The sequence below is a fragment of the Macaca nemestrina genome, chromosome 5 (assembly GCF_043159975.1).
Source record: "Macaca nemestrina isolate mMacNem1 chromosome 5, mMacNem.hap1, whole genome shotgun sequence".
In the NCBI taxonomy this organism is placed as follows: domain Eukaryota; kingdom Metazoa; phylum Chordata; class Mammalia; order Primates; family Cercopithecidae; genus Macaca; species Macaca nemestrina.
Window position 1 is genome coordinate 47,439,797 of NC_092129.1, and position 22,326 is coordinate 47,462,122.

Genomic DNA, 22,326 nt, shown 5'->3' on the forward strand with positions numbered 1-22,326 from the left:
GCCCTTTGTCTTCGGTTACCAGAGTAGGTAGGGAAGGACCACTGGGCGGGGGCAGGGCTAGGCATGTCTGAGCTCAGACTCTCCTTGGATGGGTCTTGCTGTGGCTGTTGTTGGGGATGGGGGTGAGGTTCCCAGATCGACAGTTATGTTCCTAGGAGGATTATGGCTGCCTCTACTGTGTAATGCAGGTTGTCAGGGAAATGGGGGAAAGCCAGCAGTCACAGGTCTCACCCCGTTCCCGCACAATCTAAAAGGTTTGTCTCACTCCCACCATGCCCCGACCAACAGCACTGAGACAGTTTTCAAGCTGTGGATGAGCAGGGCTGAGAACGTGCCACAGGCTACCTGCCTCCCAGCTGCAAAACCAAGTAGGGCTTTTATTCTTCACCCCCCTGTGGAGTTTACATGCTAGATTTACACCCTCCCCTGAGTTCTGGCCAGGAGACTTCTGGATCGGTTCAAATTATTACAAAGTTCAGCTGGAGGTTGCCTTCTCCTTCTGGCCTTTTCCCAGTGCCTCTATCCACTGCCCCCAAGGATTCCTGTGAGGCAAGGCAGAAATGGCTTGCTAAGGGACCCCGAAAGCCAACAGGTCTTTTCCTGCTGCTTTCTCTACCCTGTATTTCACTCGGCTCTCTAAATTGACTGAGCACCAGGTAAGGTCAGAATCTTCTCCCTTAATCTAGACCTGCAGTTTCCCCAGTGGGGGTGTGTGTTGAGGGGCAGATGATCTCCCTTTCCCACTTCCACAGTTTGGGCACTCATAGTATTTGGGGTGTCTTCCGGGTCCTACAGGAGCAATTCACTTCCTTCAGAGGATCTGTGGTTCTCTCAGCTTTCCTAATGTTCCTACAGTTGTTCTGGAGCAAAAGTTCATGATACAAGCCTCCCCACATGCTGCTTGTTGTCCTAGTCAGAGCTGCAATATAATCCTGCCTCCCCTGTCCACCATGATCTCCATCCACATTAGAGTTTTAATACCATTTTTGTCCTATATCGACTACTTAAAATATGTGAATTTGTTTCTTGGAATTCCTGTTTTTGTTGTTGTTGTTGTTCTTGTTGTTTTCAATTGCAGGGCTTATCCCTGCATAAGCATCACAGTGTTATTTACTAAAGTTTTATTTTGAAAATCTCCTATGGAATTGTATGCTTGTCTTGATGATTTATTTTTCTCAAGTTTTTAAAAATCATCTTGTCTAATTCCATGAAAAAGTACACTGAGAATTTGATTGGAATTACACTGAATTTATAGATCACTTTAAAGAGAATTGTCATATTTTAACCATTTATTCTTTAAATCCATGGATGTAGTGTATCTCCTTATGTATTTAACCTTCATTACAAATATTAAAAATACAGCTTATACATATTGACATACTGAATGCCACGGTATGATGCACTGAGAAAAATACAACCTTATTTCTGTGTTAGTCTTAACAAATATGCATAACGTCAATCCACTCATAAGAAAATATCCAAAAAAATCCAAACTGAGGAAGATTCAACAGAATAACTGATCAACCCTGGCAAAAGTGTCATGATCGTGGAAAGCAAGGTAACGCTAGGGAATGACTCCAAACTTCGGGAGACAGTTATGTCTAACAATGAAATGTCATGTAAAATCTTCTATAGGAAACTAGAAGAGGAAAAGGACATTGGGGGAAAACTGGTGAAGCTCTAAGATCTTTAGTTGATAGTATCATACCAATGTTAATGTCCAGATTTTAATAATCATACTCCGATCATATAAGAGGTTAACATTTGGGGAGGCTAGGTAAGGAATATAAAGAAACTCTCCTTACTACTTTTCAACTTTTCTATAAGTTTAAAATTAGTTCAACATAAAAATTAAAAAACATAAATTTGTAAATTGACATCCTTGTGTTAGTTGGGACTTCAACATTTCACTCCTAGCATATGTTGTTTGCTCTAAGTCTTAGGTAGGTATTCTTCAGCTGTTTAAGGGGTTTCTGTCTTATCCATAGTTGGGTAAGTGTGTGTGTAGGAGGAGGTGATTAATCACCTCTAGATGTTGAATTTAATCCAGTACTTTTTCTATCTATACCAACTGAGGTATTCAAGTACAGTATTTTGTCTTTCTCTTTCAGTATGCACATGTGTTAAATTACTACCTTTTCTAATATTAAGTCACCTTGTAGTTCTGAAATAAACCCCCTTTGTCAGATGTACTTTTAAGGTACATTGCTAGATTTGATGTGCTAATGTTTAATGCATTGTTTTTATATCTATGTTCACCATGTGAGATTGCTAATTAGTTTTCTTTACTAAAATTTTATTGTTTTGCATGCCTACTCTTTTTTTACCCTGAGTTTCATTTTACTTCTTAAATTATGACTTTTCTATTGCTAGTGACTCATTCTCTTACCTTTTGTCTTTTTTTAATCCCCCTTCTTGAATACTGATTCACCTATGTAGACTTTAAGTTAGTATTATCTTCTCTAGGACTACCACAATGTTTTAAAGTACCCTTGCCTTCTAGCTTTTACTTTCACTTATGAGAAATCTTGCTGCAAGTCTAATTGCTATTGATTTACAGGCAATCTGTTCCTTTGCTCAAGTTGTTGGTTTTAAAGATTCATTTTTTGTCTTTGGTGTTCTGCAATCTCCTTATAATGCATCTGGGATACTCAAGAACAAATCTGAGGATCATGTCCTTTCTTAATTCTAGAAAATTATCAGGCATTATTTTTTAAAATATTGTCACATCTACACTAATTCTCTTCTTGTTCTCTGCAATTATTTTGGATGTATATTGAATTTTTCTCCACAGTCTTCCATGCCCCTTATACTGTCTTTAATATGTTTTTTATTCTATTTGTGCTGCTTTTCTGAGCACTTAGACCAGATTCATCTTCCAGCATACGATTTTTCTCTTTAGCTATGTCTAATCTATTGCTTAACCAATTTATTAAGTGTGTTAATTTTGATAACTATGTTTTTTATTTCCAGAATATCTACTTTCTCTTTTCCAAGTCCACATTACTGTTGCCCCATCTTTCATTTTATTTTGTTTCTTCTTGTATGTCTTAAACAGTTTGATTACTATTTTACAGAGCTACTTTTATCATTGCAAACCCTTGGGAATTTTTTTACTATTTCAAATGTTTGTTCTTTATTGTTGTACTTGCTCTTCCTTTTCAAGATAGGTCACTTTCCTGTATGCTTTGAATTTTTTTTTATTGTGAGCTTCTCTTCAGGAAGGTGTGTGTGTGTTTGTGTGTATGTTTTTATTGGAGTCCCACGTGCCTTGGTTGGTGGAGATTTTTCTAGTGAGAGATTTTATATTTGCTTTTATGTGGTACTTTAGGCATTTTACTACTCTGGGACCAAATTTCATATTCACATCCTTGTTGTGGGTTAAATTGTGTCCTCTAAAATGATGTGTTCAATTCATAACCCCTAGAGCTAGTGGATGTGACCTTATTTGGAAACAGGGTCTTTGCAGATGTAATCAAGTTAAGATAAGGTCATACTGGATTGGGGTGAGCCCTAAACCCAATGACTGATGTCTTTATAACAGGAGGGAAGGGAGCTGTTAAAACAGAGAGAGAGAGAAAGAGAGAGAGAGAGAGAGAGACAGTGAAGAAGGCCGTGTGACAATGGAAGTAGGAACTGGAGTGATGCCGCTGCAAGACAAGGATCACCAAGAATTGCCAGCCACCACCAGAAGCCAGGAAAGAGGCACAGGACAGAGTCTCCCTTGGGGTCTCTAGAAGGAACAAACCCTACCAATACTTTGATTTCAGACTTTTGGCCTCCAGCACTGTGGCAGAATAAATTGCTGTTGTTTTAAGATACCTAGTTTGTGGTGCTTTGTCATGGCACCCTAGGAAACTAAGACAATCCTGGCTTGGTATTTCCTGTGAGGACATTAAAATTTCATTTGTTTGTCTTTAGAACTTTTATCTGGGTTAGGTATCCCCTGGCATTGGTGTAGACACTCACTGCTTTGATTTTGAAATCCCACTTGAGGGTTTCCTTTTTTCCTAAGGCTGGCTTTTTACAGTATTATAATTTTGTTTTAAATATTTGATCCAACACAGATAACTGTATCTAAAAGGAAAGTTATCTGCGTTAACTCTATCCACTATATTTCTAGACCCTGAAACCTAATTCTCATTTATGGGCAAGGAAAGGAAATTACAATAGCCTGCTCTGTACAATAGGAAATTACAATAGCCTGCTCTCTACAATAGCCATACCATGTGCTGTGGGCACAAAAAGGCAGAGATATGTGGAAAGTAGGAAGTGTGGAAGGGTGCCCGGTATCTCACCAAACTCTCCCAGGCCTTCAAGTATTTTCATATTTGAGAAAGCATAAGCTTTTTTGTGTAACCTGAAAGTCCCTGCCTATGTCCTGTCTCATCTCTCGCCACCCCCTCCTTTTCTTAAACCATCACCCAGGCCCAGGAACATGCTTCTTTCCTCAAATGGACTATTATTTATTTCACTCTCTCGCTGCACATGTAAATTTCTTCTTCCCAGAACATTCCTATTCCTTTCTGGCATCCAAATCCTACATGTTCTTTCGGCCTTCTCTGGATGAGAGAAGCCCCACTAGTTACTAAATAAACAGTGGGTGAGAGGAAGCAAGACTGAAAGCAGGATCCCAGAAAGGACATGATGTGAACCGAGCTAGGATTTGGGGATGGAGAGCAATAGATTTACTTAAGTGGGAAGAGTCACTGAGTTCCTATTATTAAGCATGTGGGAGTTATCTGGTCAACAGGTATCTCATAGGTATTTTTGGCTTTATTTTTCTTACCAGATCAGAACTTCCTTAAGGTCAGTAACATTATGGAAAAACATTTTTATCTTACATAGGGCCTATCCCAGGACATTGCAATAAACCTAATAAAGTTGTCTGAGGGGATAAAAATATAAATTAATGAACATATATTCATTGAAAATATATTTTCCATATCTTCAAGTATAATAGATATGGTCTGAGTCTCAATTTTAATAAGTCTCATTGTGGGTTTGTTTTATTTTATATTTGGTGAGGGCTGGGATTTTGTGTTTTCTTAAGAATGGTTGGTGGAATTTATTTTATAATACTGTGGTTATGTCTTCTGTTTTAATCTTTTATTTTTCTAGTGCTTTTGTGTCTTGATGTGAGTCCTCAGAGAAAGAGCCTTGCTCATTCTATGTACCACAGAGGGCTTAGCATATTTTTGGCACTCATTAAATGTTAACATCAACAAGAGGATCATGAAGAATGATTACACAAGAGGGAAGTAAACAGAAAGGCAAGAGTTGGCAAGCGTCAAATAGATACACCCACTTCTTCCCCCAAACTCATGATTATACAAGGTATTTATTTTCTCAGCATCTTTAACTCATTCACTTCTGGATACAAGTACAGAGCAGAACAGATTGCAAAACTCGTTTTTCTATAGAATTGATCAGGAATTCAAATATTTTTTTCACTGCAGCAGCTATTCCAAAACTTATAAAACAAGGTTTACTCTTTTGAAACCTCCAAGGTTAGCAGTATCTGTGTTGGCAGGAGTGGTACATACAGCTCCAGTTTTCCTTTTTCCCCAATAGTGAAAGGACTCCAGTGTGAAGGAAGCTCTTTGGTGCCAAAGGACTATGGTTCCTAACTCCTGTCTATAGCAAAACCAGGGAAATAGATTTTTTTTAAAAAAGCAAAATCCAGCTACCACACACCTTGTATCCATCACGAGTTCTGGCTGGATCAGCTGCTTTTTGATTCTGATTATTAAGTCTTTCCAAAAAAATTTATATGTCAGCAGAAGTGAGAGAAATAAAGGAAGCATTTTTACTTGGCAAGAGTGAAACTTTTCGTTGGCCAAAAAATATGTGAATGAAGTAAGCTTTTAAGAGCTTATGGGTTCTTTGTCAATATGAATCTAATAAATTAAAATTGGAAATACTTTCTGCCATCCCCCCAACATCTCATCAATCACCAATGTACTTCATCTCCCTCCCTCCCTTCCCACCTCAGATTCAGTAAAGGAAGACAGCTGGCAAGCTCTGGAGGCTCAGTTAAAACAGGTCATATTATTAGTAAAGAAACAGGGGGCTTGCTACAGGAATTCTGAAACACTAGCATCAGGTTTACTTTTTAAATGTGCAAAAGAAAGAGGAACGTTTTAAAGAGAGACAGAAAGAAACTTTGGAATCTTCAAAGTTGGCGTTTGTTGGTATCACAGCTAAGTGTTAAAACAAAAGCCCCAAAGACATGGAAATGAGAAGAATGAATTAAATATTGTCCTCACATCTTCATCCTTCACTTTTAATGGCATATAGCACCACTCAGGTAGAAAACCAGATCTTTGAGGATAAATATCAAAAACCTTTTACTAGGTAAAATTTGCACTACAGTTAAATCACAAAACTATTTTTCCCCCAGATACCTCCTTAGTCTACAATGTTATTAATGCATTTAAGTCAAATGTAAATGTAGTATAGACTGAGGCTTTGACTGTCTTCTTCCTTGTTTTTTAAAATGGAAAAGAAGAATGAAAGGGTGTTTTCATTTGCATCATTTGGACATTAAGCAATAAGCCTTCAACTCATGAAACAGAACATTATAAAAAATATTTTGCCCTATTCCTCACTGTTCCCCAGTGGTTTACACTAGCTTTGGAGCACTCTTTGAAGGTCTCTAGGCATTTGATTTATAGCCTCTTCCCTTTCTTTTTCCTAGCTGTCCTGTCCATGAAAACTCAGAGCAAGAAAAGAGGATACAAGGGCTGAAGAACGGCCAGGGACATACTCACTAGAGGGGATCAGGAACGAGTTGTGTTCAGGCCATATTAGAAGATCTCGGCGAGAACAATTGTGACACAGGCTACAATTAGTAGCGGGGTTCTAGTGAAGGCATAGCAGGAGTGAGAGGAGATCTTCCTTGTGAACACAGAGCTTAGTCATAGGAATGGGCTGTGCAGAAGGATTTTGCCTCCTGAGAAAATAGATGGCTTTTAATGAAAAGGGAACTGGATTACTCAGTGCCAAGGAGAGCTTTGCATGGGGTCGTCCAGCAGTTTAATTCACATTCTGGTTATCCGTCAAGGAGCCCCTGGAAAGAATTTGGGATCCTGTTGGTCAGCACTTGGCCCTTCAGATCAAAGGTTTGGGAATGTTGTTTAGTCCTAAGCCCTACTAAATGTAGTACCTGGGCTGCTTAAATGTCTTACGTGTGGATTCATCCATGCCTGGAGAAAGATCAAGTCTTCAGAAAAGAAGAGCCATGGCAGGGTCATTTGGAATATGGGCTAGATAGAGACCTAGAAAGGAGTTGGGGGCTGACACCAGCTTCCTTCCAAGAATTCATCAGGAACATCATTTTTCGTGCTTAGATAGCAAGTTTTCCTATTGTTTTTACTTATAAATCCATTTGCCTAAAGTCTTATCTAAAGAGTTGACTTTACTATCTAAGATCTAATTATTTGTCCTTTGTATTCAAGTATTTTCTGTCATGCCATTTTATTTGTATATTAATTAAATGACACAGATAACTCAAAATAGAAGTCACACCCTATTTCTAAAGAAGATACACAATTTAATCTATTTTCTGTAAGAGAAAAAGAAATCTACATAGTCAAGTGGGCTACAGGGTAACTTTCATTTGCACCTCCAAATCCACACTCTAACATGCTCTCTGCCCCAGGAAGCTGACCTGTAAGAAACAAACAAAGGAATCCACTGACCATCGCTTCCAGTTTGGTTCTACAATGGGAGGCACTAACAGGAGATCAAAGGGCGGGAGGGATATGAAAAGGGGGTTGCCAGGGCTTGGTCTTGTGCTTCTCCTTGAATCCCTACAATCTTACAGGTTGTTTTCTCCATATGGCTCTTGTTCCAAGTTCCTCTCTTTGTCCCTTCAGGGCTAGACATGGTAACAGAAACCTTTTTGCCTTCCTAAACCCTTCTTCTATCTTTGTAAATTGATCTGTCCCAGATTTGGTTCCAAAGAAGCAGACTCTGAGATGGAGATTTGTGGGCATGAGGGTTATTAAGGAGTGCTCTCAGGATCTAAACCTGCAGGAGGGAAGGGGAGGGAGAAAGATAGGGCAGAGGAAGAGGCTGGGTAAGCCCAAAGTGACTGGGAGCCTGAAGCTGGGACGCACCTTCAGAGTTGCTTCACAGAGGCAAAGGGTAAGGCCTTTATAGTCTTGTGCTGACAAGTTGGGTGCAGGGTGCCCCTGGAATAGAGCATGAAATTGGGTGAGGTGACTGTCTTCAGCCTATGGGGACTAGGTTCTTCAGTCTTGATGGGAAGTTTGAGCAGTGCAGTTTCCATGACAACTCAGCTCTTGTGCTTCATGGATCCACTTCCTTCTGCATGTTAAGGAGCAGCTCCTCTAGGATCACAGCTGGCCTCTTTTCTTAGGGAAATCTTCCTGTTTTACTTTACAGTCCAGATTTCCTGTCTCTTTTTGGTACCTCTGCTGGTCTACTTGGCTGGTGGAATGACCTAGTTTCTCACTCCCAAGGAGTCCCATCACCATGCCTTTATTAGGTGGAGGCTGTTGCATTTATCCATCTATTACAGGAAAAAAAAAAAATGGGCAAGGGAATTCTAAGGGACACCCAGGCAAGTTAGCTGGGGGCCTCTCTGTGGCCTTGTGTCAGCAGTCTCAGCTTCTTCTGAAGAATGGGATTGATTATCGCTCATGGTACAGTGATTCCTATTCTTGCCTGCTGGTCTCTTGGCCTGAGGAGCCTGATGCTTCCAGGTGGCAGCCTTAACCTCATGTTCAATTGGATGCTTGTTGTATTCCCTGATGGAAGCACATCTCCTTTGGGCACCAGGGCCTCTAAACTCACAGAGCCTAGGCACAAGTTCCCTACAGGGTCAATTGTATTGATGGTAAGTGAGGCCATTGCTGCTACCACTCTTTAGCTCCCACATATTTTACCTCTTGGAGACACAGCGTCATACAATGATTGTTTATTTAGCATGTATATTACACCCAGGAGAATCTGGTGGTGACATTACCTTGCAAGGATGGGGCACCATTCTCCTGGGTGTAATACACATGCTAAATAAACCCCTGATGACATTAGCTTGCAATGATGTGGCCCCTCCACTATGCCTTCAACAGGCCTTTCCATCACTCTGTTAGTATGGCAGCTTCTAGATGGTGCAGGATGTGATGGGACTAGCAGAGTTTGTTCCACTCATGCATCTCCTTTCTTGTAAAGTGGGTCACTTGGTTTGATGGGATGTTATGTGAGATGCCATGTTGGTGGATCACTAACTCTCTAAGCCTTTAGATACTGGTGCCAGCTGAGGCTCTGCAGGCAAGAACAGTAAATCCAACCCAGAAACATGAATTAATTCATACCAAAATGAATCAATGACCTTTCCAGGGTAGAAGATATTCAACTTTCCACCACATGACTGGTTGGTCTCAAGGGCTAATACCATACCTGGGCAGGGATGAGGGTCATCCTTGGTTTCTGTTGCTGGAAGGTTGAATATTTGTCAGCCCTGGTGCCTGGGTCAGTATTGTGGAGTGGGAGGGCATATTGCTGGATCCATGCATAGTCCCCACTCTTGCCACCAGGGCTATGCCATTCATGCACCGTTCTTTGAACACTGACATCTAATGGCAGAGGCTGACCAAAGTCAACTGACCACATATTCTCTTGTGTCTATTGGTGATTTAGTAGGATGTTCTTTTGTAGCAGATGTTCCATAGTGACCATTAACATGTAATAAAAGGATCTCCACACCTCCTTCCTGTTTCCATAAATCCATTCACAACTCTCTTACCCAGACCTGCTTCATCCCAATTTTCCAATATTTCTTGATCAAATGGTTAAGCAATTTTATTGTTCATGAATTCATACATATTCTCATCGGGTGATGATATTGGGACTAAGAGAGGAAGGGAGACAATGAGGAAGCAAGAAGAGAAAAAAGTTGAAATATTGGTTAGTCATTTTACAAGAACACTTGAACAATCAGAAAGCTGTGGCAGGTAAGAATTGCATATTCCTGTTTAGTTTCTACTAATGCCTCTGAAGACTCTAAAGGCAAAATATTTTGTTTCAAATCTGAAATATTTGGCAGGACAGTAATGCTGATATTTAAGGTACTTCAAATAAGAATTATTTGATGCATTTATGGATCATCTTTTCTAACATTTCTAGCAAATTAAAAACTGGAAGATAAGAAACAGCTTTCAGAATGAGACAAGTAATTCTAAATAAATGTGTATGAATTCAAGAAGAAAATAATGTTATCTGTGGTATCTCCAAGATAAATAATAATAGTTTTTTTATATATATGAAATGCTAAAGTAGAGGAGGAGAAAGAAAGGGAGGTGCCTTGGGAATGTGCAAAACTTTCACTCATGCTAAGCACATTGAAACCATCCCCCTTCAGCTCACATTTTAAAGGAAATAGGATATAGGGAATTACCGTATCCTTCCCAGGTCCAAACATTTTGAACAACTTGGCATTTTCTCTACAATGGCTCCCCTGATGGTTTTAGTGTTTTCCAGTACAAATCATAGCTTCACCCCATTATAAAGCAAACACTTTATATATCCATTATATAAAGCTTTATTCCCTGGTATAAAACAAAAACTCTATACAATAGAAAAAAAAAAGGTTAATGTCCTTTTGATCATTTATTACTTCACATTTTTAATAACTTTTGGTTGAATGCTTTACAGAATGCTAGGCTCTGAGTATATCTGGATGAGCAACACAAGGTGTCTGAGTCCAAATATAATAGAGTATCATATTTGTAATGATAAGACAAGTAAATGGGCTCATAGAAACAAATATCAGGGATATTTGTTCCAGTCTGATGGGAGTATAAGAATGAGGTCACAGACTTGACATTTAAACCGAGACCTGGAAAGTATTTAGGATAAAGACTAGATAAAAGTGTTAGCCATGGTGGATGAAAGCCAGGGAAGAAATAGTTGCAGAACTCTAACACAGGTTTGTAGAGGCATCAAGAACAGGTAACAAAAGGTACAGAGACTATCCCAAGGCTAGTAGGAAGTCACTGAAGGGTTTCAAGCATTTCAAGCACTTCTTCCCTCCCTTCCTCTCTCCCTCATTCCCTTCATCCAGTCTTTCTTTTTTTCCCCCCCTTTTTTTTGAAAAAGATGACACTGACTGCCCTATCAAAAATGGAAGAAAAGGGTAAATTCAATAACATTTTTAAGGTGGACTCAGTAGAACTTGGCCACAAGAAATATTGAGTTAAGAGGTAAGAATAAAGGATAAAACCCAGGTTTTTCAGTTCATCTATGAGAAGACAGTGATCTCACTGATTTTGACTCTTCTCAAAATTTGAGTGATCTCACTCAAACTAAAATTTGCAGCAGAGAAGGTGGAGAAGGTTCCCTCTCTGTTCACTTATCCATCATATCATATATATATATATGATAAGAACGCTTTTGTTTACTTTTTTATCCTCAGAGCCTAGTCACAGATCTCATTTCAAAAATCTTGAATTGCCTTGGAGCCTGTGATGGATAATTTTATGTGTCAATTTGACTGGGATTAAAGATGCCAAGATAGCTGGTGAGACACTATTTTTAAATGTATCTGTGAGGGCTGTTTCAGGGAGAGATTAACATTTGAATCAGTAGGCTGTATAAAGAAGATCCACCTTCACCAATGTGGAAGGGCATCATTCAATCTGTTCACGGCCCAGATAGAACAAAAACACAAAAATGGAGGATGGGATAGTTTGCACCCTCTCTCTCCCTGAGCAGGGAGATACTTGCATTACATCTTAGTGACCACTAGAGAACATGCACTTCAAAAGAATATCCCCACTAAATCATCAATAAACAGAGAAAAATAATTTGGCCAGTTGACATTGACCAGTCTCTGCCATTAGATGCCAGGGTTCAAACAACAGTTCATGAATGGCACAGCCCTGGTAGTAGGAGTGGAGGCTGTGCATGGATTTAGCAATATTCACTCCCACTGCTCAACAGTGACACAGGTACTGGTGCTGACAAATATTCAAAACAGAGGCCAGTGAGGACACTCATCCCCACTCAGGTATGGTATTAACCCTTGAGACCAACCAGCCACATGGTGGAAAGCCAGCCACATTGAATATTTTCTACCCTGGAAAGGTAATTGATTCATTTTGGTGGGAAATGATTTGTGTTTCATGATTCATGTTTTACTCATCTTCTCCTGAGACATCAGCACCTGGTTCTGAGGCCTTTGGATTTAGCTTGGGGATTACACCATCTGACCCCACCCCTTCAGACTCAGACCAAGACTTATACCATTGACTCCCCTGATTCTCAGGCTTTTAGACTCAAAATGAATTACATCACCAGCTTTCCTGGTTCTTTAGTTTGCAAATAGCAGATCACTGGGCTTCTAGGCCTCTATAATTGCATGAACCAGTTCCCATAATAAACACACAAATATGTATCTCTCCATATATCTTATTGGTTCTCTTTCTCTGAGAACCCTGATTTATAAGTGTAATTTTCAAGTGATGGCAGGGAGTAGTGGTTTTTCATGCACCAAATCCATTCAGTTGATAACTTATTTTCCCACGCAATATGAGTTTAGGTTAACCTAAAGAAAAAAACAAAACAAAACAAAATACAAGAACCAAATAAACACTGCACTGGATCCACACCAGCCCTATAAAACTAAATGACTTCCTTTAATTTTGATGTGCTCCGGGATTCAGTCCTGGATATTATTCTCCTAATTATCTACACTCATATCCATCTGATCCAATCCCATCACTTTAAATACCATCTACACTTTGACAATTCCTAAACATATATATCCAACTCCAATTTCTCTGCTGAATCCCAGATTTTCATATTCCCCGTAATTAGTATCTCTACTTTGATGTTTGGTAGACATCTTAAACTTAGCATATACAAAACTGAGCTATCTTTTGCTGCTATTACAGAATACCTGAGACTGGGTAATTTACAATGAACAGAAATTTATTGACTTACAGTTCTGCAGGCTGGAAAGGCCAAGACTGAAGAGTTGGCATCTGGTGAGGGCTTTCTTGCCACACCATCCCATTGCAGGAAGCAAAAGGGCAAAAGATGGCCCATTTCTGAAAGCCTTCTTATCAAGGCATTAAATCCACCTCTTAAATATCTCACCTCTTCATGCCATTACAATAGCAATTAAATTTCAACATGAATTTTGGAAGGGACATTCACACCCTACTCTATCTGAAGTCTGCTCCATCTCTAGCCATCCACTTTCTTAGGACAAAAACTTCCACATCCCATATTCAATCACCTCAAAACCTGTTGGCTCTGCCTTCAGCAAATATCCAGACTGTATTTCCCACTACCTCTTCTGCTATCAGCCTGGTCTGAGTCACCATCATATCTCACCTGGATTCCTGAAATTGCTTTCCAATGAGCCTTCTCATTTTCCTCCTGCACCCTACAATTCATGCTCAACAGAGAAATTCCTTTTGAAAACAGAAGTCATGTTAGTTACATCACTCCTCTGTTTAAAACACATCGATGGTTTCTAACTCATTCAAAGTAGAACCCTAACAGGTTCCAAATGATCAGATATACAATTGGATAACTCCCTGAGTTATCCAATTCTTCAAGCCTTTGCTCAAACATGAATTTTTCAGTGAATCCTTCATTGACAATTCCATTTAAAATTGCCACTCCTCTTCCTCAGACACTTCAGATCAGAGGTCACCATTCCCCAACCCCCACCTTTGTTCTACAATTTGCTTTGTTTTGTTTTTGATAGCACTTATCTCCCACCAAAACAAACCCTGAGTTAGGGTTCTCAGAGAAACACAACCAATAAGATATACGGAGATAAAAACTACATAATTCACTTGCACATTATGTTCATTGTGTATTGTCTTTCTTCTGTCACTAAAATATAAACTCCATGAGAGCAGGGATCTTTGTATGTTTTGTTTTTTGATATATTGTAAGAACTTCAAACAGTTCTAATAGATAACAGGTGTTCAAAAATGTCTGTTGAATGAATTCATGAATGCCTTCTTTCTTTTAATGAGGTCCTGCGGCTAGTGGTATACTATATTACTGTTCACAAAAATTCAGTGTCTGCTCACCTTCTAAAGAACATAGTCATCACCCTATGACTTTTTTTTCATCCAATAAAATGTAAGTGGGAAGAAATCTGCATTATATGTGTTCAGAAGCTTTAAGGACCAGAATGTGATTTAGCACACTCTCTTTTCCCTACCCCTGTATTATGAAAGCATGTGTGGAGATGGGGCCTCCACCATCCTGAATTCCTGAGGGCCTGTAATGAGGAGAATCATCTTGCCAAACTGTGATGCACATGTAGCTTAATGACAAATGAAATTTGATATTATGGCCTATCCTGACTAATATATAATCAAAGTCTGGGGTCTTCATACTCAAGTTAAATATCATCAGGTAGTTGGAATTAATTGCACTTTATGAACATTCATGTTTATCATGTTCTCCAATTAAGGTAGAACGTCTGAGAGTCACAATTAGGCCTTTCAGATGCAATGTAGGAAACAGAAGGCATTATATGGTTTCATTGTCTCTTGAAACATCAAGGTATGGGGAGACTCCATGATGCTAGAGGAACTGCAGTTATGGTTGTCTTCCCAAGGTAGCACACACACAGCAACTAGGAAAAAGGTGGATCAGATGGGAAGGAGGACAGTCACAGTGTAAGTGAACCTTGCCTAGATGGGGATCCATGTGTCATCAAGTCAATCAAGTCTCTTCTCAATGACACTGTTAGCCTCTTTGCAGAGCATCATTCACCTGTCCATGTTTCCCACCATAGATATAAAAGAGGGACACTGAGTCTACAAAAAGACACAAATGGCTAGTGTCTTCATTTCTTTGAAGGCAATGTAGAGGTTCTTAAAGACCAGGAAAAGTTAAACTCAGTAAGCTCAGCACCAGGGAAACCATTTGGGTCTGGATGGCTGGAGCTCCAGACCAATTGCCTCTAACTGTGGGCAATAGTACCTAATTATCCTAATGATTGGTGCAAATGTTTTAATTTTTAATGCATGCTGTGAGGTGAAAAATTCAGCAATCATGCAATATGATAAGTGGTTGAAAAATATAAATTGCCATGGAAGCCACAGGAGGGTCAACCCATCTATACTTCCTGGTTTCATTAAAAAATTAAAGATCCAGATTTCTGATCTGAATCCAGCCATAATGTAACCACAGGTTCATCTTGGGAATCCACAGCCATAATGCTTTGGGAATTCTTGTCAAAACCTTTGCTTAATTTTTTAACCCAAAATTCTTGATGATAGAATGTGACCAGTATTCTAATAAAAAAGTATTCCAGAAATTTAATTCAATGTATCTGGAAATTGTGCAAGATTCAGAGGAAAGGGCCGGTGTCCAGAAATATTCTACTTAGAAGCCTATAACATTATCAGCAGTCATGCACTTCCATTTCTGCCCATGGATGTCAGATGGATATTCACTGTGCCATCCAGCAGTTAGGGGAAGGCTGTAATCCTTCTGTTTGTAGCTAAGTAGCTAAGTTTCCACTCTCTTCCTCTGACCATTCTCATCCTTCCCCTTGCCACTTCTCCAAAGGTCCAGTGAATGCCCAGGGCAGGAGACATTGGAGTCATTGTGAGAAAGGGGAAAGGGATGCACACCCAAGTTTACTTCTCTGCCCACCTCAGGCTTGACCTGAGAGGTGCAGCTGGCACTGTTCCCTATTAAAGAGGAGCAAACCCCAAATTGGCACAGGTTTCTGTCACACTCCTCTGACCAGGCATCTCTAATTGTATAGTGTGGGTGAGAATGGGGATTCCCCAGAGCAGTATCCTAATAAGGCACTGTCCCAACCATTCTCCCATCATTGATCCAACATTTGTGAAATGTTATTGGATAATTGCAACATTACTAAGATGCAAAGACTTTGGAGCACATGTTTCTGCCTCAAGGTTAAACAACAGGTTTGGGAAGGGTTATAGGCCAATAACCAATATGGTTTGGTTCTGTGTCTTCACCCAAATCTCATCTCTAATTGTAATTCCAATGTATCAAGGGAGGGACTTGTTGGTAGGTGATTGGATCATGGGGGCAGTTTCCCTCATGCTGTTCTCATGATGGAATTCATAGTTTATTAAGTGTGTGGCTCTTCCACTTCACTCTTCTCATCACAGCCCCTCCCATCACAGGCCTAGACGCCAAGGAGGAAAAAATGGTTTTGTGGACTGGGCCTGAGGCCCTGCTGCTCTGTGCAGCCTCAGAACTTGGTGCCCTGTATCCCAGCCTCTCCAGCTCCAAGCATTGCTAAAAGGTGCCAACATACAGCTCAAGTTCTTACTTCAGAGGGTGCCAGACCCAAACCTTTGTGGATTCTACGTGGTGTTGGGCCTGTGGATGTGCAGAAGACAAGAGTTGAAAATTGAGAGACTCTGCCTAGATTTCAGAGGATGTATGGAAATGCCTGGACATCCAGGCAGAATTCTGCTACAGGGGTGGGCTGCATAAGACTGTGGGAGCCCACCCCTTGCATCAGTGTGCCCAAGATGTGAGACATGGAATAAAAAGAGATTTTGGAGCTTTATGATTTAATGAATGTCCCTCTGGATTTTGGTCATGCATAAGGCCTGTGGCCCCTTTGTTTTGGTCAATTTCTCCCATTTGGAACAGGAACATTTATCCAATGCCTATACCCCTATTGTATCTTGGACATAACTGGCTTGTTTTTTATTTCACAGGCTCATAGGCAGAAAGGACTTGCCTTATCTCAGATGAGACTTTGGACTTGGACTTCTGAGTTAATGCTGGAATGACTTAAGACTTTCGGGGACTGTTGGGAAAGTATAATTGGTATTGAAATGTGAAAAGGGCATGAGATTTGGGAGAGGCCAGGGGTTGAATAATATGGCTTGGCTCTGTATCCCCACCCAAATCTCATCTCAAATTGTAACCCCCATGTGTCAAGGGAGGGAACTGGTGGGAGTTGATTGCATCATGGGGGCAGTTTCCCCCATGCTGTTCTTGTAATAGAATTCTCACGTGATCTGGTCATTTGATAAATGTGTGGCTCCTCCCCTTTGCCCTTCTCTGCCTCCTTACACCTTGTGAAGAGGTGCCTGCTCCCCTGTCACCTTCAGCCATGATTGTAAGTTTCCTGAGGCCTCCTCAGCCATGCAAAACTATGAGTCAGTTAAACCTCCTTACTTTATAAATTACCCTGTCTCAGAGAGCATGTTTACGGCAGTGTGAAGACAGGCTAATATAACAACTTACCTACAATACATGTAAGAAATTGAGCAAAGGGCACACCTGTATTTCAAGGGTAATAGATGGTGGTTCCCAGGGGCTGTGAGCATGGAGAAATAAGTGACCTCCCTAAAACAAGGTAGAATTGGGGTGGGTCATCTTAGGACACACCACTTTTTCTCACCACAATCCTGGTTATGAAATAATGTAACAACCTCAAATTGACTGGCACCTTCAACATCCCAATGGGAGTATTTTCTATATAATAGAAAATATATAAGATATATTTTCTATATAATAGAATCCTACATATTTTCTATCCTCACTGGATGCCTCACTTCCAGCATCTGAAACCACATATTTTCTGGGGCATAGGGAAGGGCAGGAATATGTTTGCCTCTTGCTGGAGCCAGGGCTCACTGAACATGGAGCATGGCCACACATCTTTGGACTCTAACCCCAAAGAGGAACCCAGAGCTTATGCTAGATATATAAGCACACTGCTCAGGGAAACAAAAAAAAAGTGAAACTTAAGCTTTGTGTCTAAATCTGCCTGGGATTTAAACTATGAAGTAATCACTTCTAGAGTTACTTTTGTTTTGTTTTTTTTTTTTTTGAGACAGAATACCACTCTGCTATTAAGGCTGAAGTGTAGTGGTGCAATCTTGACACTGCAACCTCTGTCTCCCAAATTTAAGTGATTATTGGGGCTCAGCCTCCTGAGAAGCTGGGATTACTGGCATGTGCCACCACACCCACCTAATTTTTGTATTTTTAGTAGAAATGGGGTTTTGCCATGTTGCCCAGACTGGTCTCTGAAAGATTCTCCCCAAGCCTGAAAGTTTGAAGGGATGAGTAACTTCTCCCTCTCAAGTCCAGTCCCAAGGCACAAGGCTACTTGAGCCAGCAGCGTGCGTCAACAAGATAGCAGAAGCAGAAAGAGAGCCAGCCAGAAGACACCTACCCTGGCCAGAAGACATGTACCTCTGAAGATCAAGAACGAGTCCATGTGGGTACTATGTAGCGGTCATGTCAGACTGGAACACTTCCTGTTTCCAGGAGACCATAAAACCCCTGCCCCATCCTCATTTGGTGCTGAGCCATTTTAGGCCTCAGCCTGCCTGTACCCAGGTGCTCATTAAAACAGCATGTTGTTCCACATCACCTCATGTTGTCTGTTGATATGCTCTCAGGATTCGAACTGATACAAGAACCTTACATCTGGTGCCAAAACCCAAGAGGGGCTTATGTCTGCGTTCCCTGTGGACACATCCCTCCAGCCCAGAGAGCAGGCCACAGTGGCCAGACAAAGGAAGCTCCTTAGCCGCCAGTCGCCTTTCTGTGCATGCACATCAGTCACTGAATTCGCCTACTCATAAGTCTCCCCGGTGCCCAGTTAACAGGGGAGAATCTGCACAGCATCTCTTGGTTTCTCTAGTCCAAAAGTTCAACATTGGTCCAAGAAGGCTCCAGTGTGTGCCAGCTCACTGATCATCTGGTCTTAGGGGGACGCTGTAAGCCATTTGATCCCGTTCCAGGAACAAAAAAGGCAGCAGTGATGATTGCTCCTTTTATTGTCTCCCTCTGGCTGTCTGGGACCGTCTCCTTTTTCCCTGTTCTCCCAAGCCTGCCCTCCGTTATGGGAAACTCCCAGTCCTCCATTCCAAAAAACAGTCCTCTAGGCTGCCTCATAAACAACCTGCAAACCTTAGTCCTCAGGCAAGATATCCGCCCTAAGTGCCTTGCCTTTTTGCAATTTAGTTTGTCCACAATGAGTCCAAATGGACCACAGATGGAACATTCGACTTTAAATTTTTAAGGACTTAAGCAATTATTGCCGATGAATGGAGAAATCAGGAGAAATTCCTTATGCCCAGGCCTTTTTGCACTCAGATCACAACCTGACTTCTGCAATTCTTTCTCACCTGTTCAAATCCTTCTCCTCAATTCTCTCCACCCTGATCACCTTTCTTCTCCCAGTCCTACCTCTTTTTCCTCGTTAGATCCAGCAGACTGCTGTCTACCCCTCCCAGACCCTCCCTCTCACTCTCAACTTTCCCCTTTACCCCCACAAGCCTCCTCTTTATGTTCTCAGCTGCGATCTTCTCAGCTGCCATCTTCCCAGCTGCCACCTTCCCAGTCAACTGTATCCACTTCTTCTCCTACAACCGTCCCCTCCTCAGAACAATTTTAGTATTGCCTGTACCCATTCTCCTCCCCCACAGCCCTCTCCTGAGGCTTGTAAACCCATCCCGCCATCTTACTCCTGTATCTATCCTCCACTGCCTGTTAACTCAAACCCCATTCCCTCTTCAAAGTCTCAGCAGGAACCACTTCCACGTTCTTCCTTCTCTCTCACCCATACTCACTCAGGCTCCACCTTTGGCCCATGCCCCACTCATCCTTCAGTGCCTGTGCCAGAGTGCCCCCTTCAGGAAGTAGCAGGAACTGAAAGTATTGTTAGAGTTCATATTCCCTTCTCCCTCACTGATCTCTCTCAAATTAACAAAAGACTTGGTTCATTTCCAGAAGACCCTACCTCTTATATTCGGGAGTTTCAGTACCTTACCCAGTCTTATGAACTAACCAGGCATGAGCTCTACATTATCCTCACTTCGGCCCTCACCCTAGAAGATCGGGACCATATCTGGACCCCAGCTCAGGTGAGTGCTAACACAATTCATCACCAAGCTCCTGCCCAACCTACTGGGGCAGAGAGAATCCATAACCAGGACCCCTACTGGGATTATCAAGATGGGGCCCCTGGACGCCAACATCAAGACCACATGATTATGTGTCTCCTTGCAGGACTCAAAAAGGGTGCCCATAAAGCAGTAAACTATGAAAAACTTTCAGAAATCACCCAACGTCCTGACAAAAACCCAGCCCCTTTTCTCTCTCATTTACCTGAAGCCATGAGAAAGTATACCAACCTAAACCCAGCCAGCCCAGAAGGAACCACTATCTTAAACCTGCGGTTCATCTCCCAATCCACCCTCAATAGTCGGTGTAAGCTTCAGAAGCTTGACGACGGCCCTCAAACCTCACAATGAGACCTTCTTAATTTAGACTTCAAAGTCTTTAAAAATCGTGATGAAAAAAGTAAAAGACAAAAACAGGCAGAGTTTCAAATGCTTGCCTCCGCCATCAGGGGCCCTGCAGGCCCAGGGGGCTGCAGCTCCACACAGGAACCTCCTAGGAATCCATCTCCACCTGGCACCTGCTTCAAGTGCAGCAATGAAGGCCACTAGCCCAGACAATGCCCAAACCCAGGTAAGCCTGCCAGGCCATGCCCCCTCTGAGGAGGACCCCGTTGAAAGTCAGACTATGAGTGACCCCTTCAAGGACCACCCCCATCCCTTCCCAAGTCAGCCAAAACCTCCTACTCGGATCCCATTGGCTTTGCCGCTGAAGACTCATGGTGCCCTGGAACAGATGCACTGGCAAATACCATCGCTTCATCCGAGCCAGGGGTAACCCTGATGGTGGCAGGTAGGCCAGTTTTTGTTGTTGTTGTTCTTGTTGTTCTTGTTGTTTTAATTAATACGAGGGCAACCTACTCTGCTTCACCTAATTTTTCAGGACTGACCAAGTCCTCCCAGGTCTCTTTTGTAGGCCTTGATGGGTAAGTCTCCAAACCCCGAGCCAACCCTCCACTTTTTTTCTCCCTGCACACCTTTTCCTTCACTCACTCTTTCTTAGTCCTGCCTTCACGCCCAACTCCGCTTCTAGGCAGAGACATCCTTTCAAAACTCCAAACTACTCTCCACTTCCACATTCCCTATAGTACCCAATGCACCCACCCAGTCCCCTCTGGTACTTCTAACTTTCTTCTACTCCTCCAACCTTCCACCCTAAACCATGCAACTTTTCCTTATTCCCCATCCATAGTTAACCCCATTGTTTAGGATACTTCACACCCTCAGTTGCAGAACACCACACCCCTGTCTGCATTACCCTTAAAGAGCCCACCAGTTCCTATCACCGAAGCAGGATCCCATCCCTTAAGCAGCTCTCATATGCCTAAAGCCTATCATTTCTTGCCTCCTCGCCAGTCACCTACTCTGCCCAACAAACTCCCATTTTAACACACCCTAACTGTAAAAAAGCCAGGTGGAACTTATTGCTTTGTCCAGGACCTCAGACTCACTAGCCAAGCTGTACTCCCAGTATGTTCAGTAGTTCCTAACCCATATACTTTACTTTCCGCAATTCCCTTCAATGCCACCCCTTTTTCTGTTCTAAACATAAAGGATGCTCTTTTTCACAATTCCTTTACACCCTGATTCCCAAAACCTCTTTGCCTTTACTTAGGAAAACCCTGACACCTACCTTTCACGTCGGCTCACCTGGAGTGTACTACCTCAAGGTTTCAGAGGCAACCCCCACCTTTTTGGACAGGTCCTTGCTCACGACCTCTGTACCTTATCCCTAAAGCCATCCACTCTCCCTCAATGTGAATGATCTGCTCCTGTGTAGCCCCTCTCCAAGACACTGCAACGTCCATACTATCTCTTCCTTTTAAACTTTTTGGCAGAATGGGGGTATTGGGTCTCCCCTAAGAAAACACAAATATGCACCCCCTCAGTCACCTATCTAGGCCTAGCTCTTACCCTGTGAACCCGAGGGCTCACAACCAACTGCATATCCCTCCTCCAGTCCCTCCTGCCTCCACAAACTAAGCAAGAAATTATCTCTTTTCTAGGACTAGTGGGATATTTTCGGCTCTGGGTTCCCTCCTTCAGTCTACTTGCCAAACCGTTTAACCAAGCAGCTAAAGGCTCTCTCTCTGAGCCTTCAAACCCCGCACAGCCTATTACCCAACCTTTCCATCTACTCCAGAAAGCTCTCACCTCAGCTCCTGTCCTCACTCTCCCAGAGTTCACCAAACTTTTCTCCCTCTATCCTGATGAATGCTGTGGAATTGAACTAGGTGTCCTGACCCAGTCTTAAGGGACCCACCCTACAGGTTGTTGCCTACCTCTCTAAACGGCTTCAAGCCACAGTTCTCAGATGGCCTGCCTTCCTCTGAGCATTGGCAGCAGCCGCTGTCCTCACCCTTGGAAGCCTAAAACTATCTCTCCATGCAAACCTAACAGTTTA

General features: G+C 41.9%; 1 protein-coding gene across 1 annotated transcript; it reads left to right on the plus strand.

The window, feature by feature from the left end:
- Window positions 1-18,252: 18,252 nt before the first annotated feature.
- On the plus strand, window positions 18,253-20,700 carry LOC139363229 (transcription factor NF-E4-like). Its single transcript, XM_071096115.1, has 3 exons — window positions 18,253-18,315; window positions 18,435-18,597; window positions 20,375-20,700. Exons 1-3 carry the CDS (start codon window positions 18,253-18,255, stop codon window positions 20,698-20,700), a joined length of 552 nt encoding a protein of 183 aa, XP_070952216.1.
- The last annotated feature ends 1,626 nt before the right edge of the window (window positions 20,701-22,326 follow it).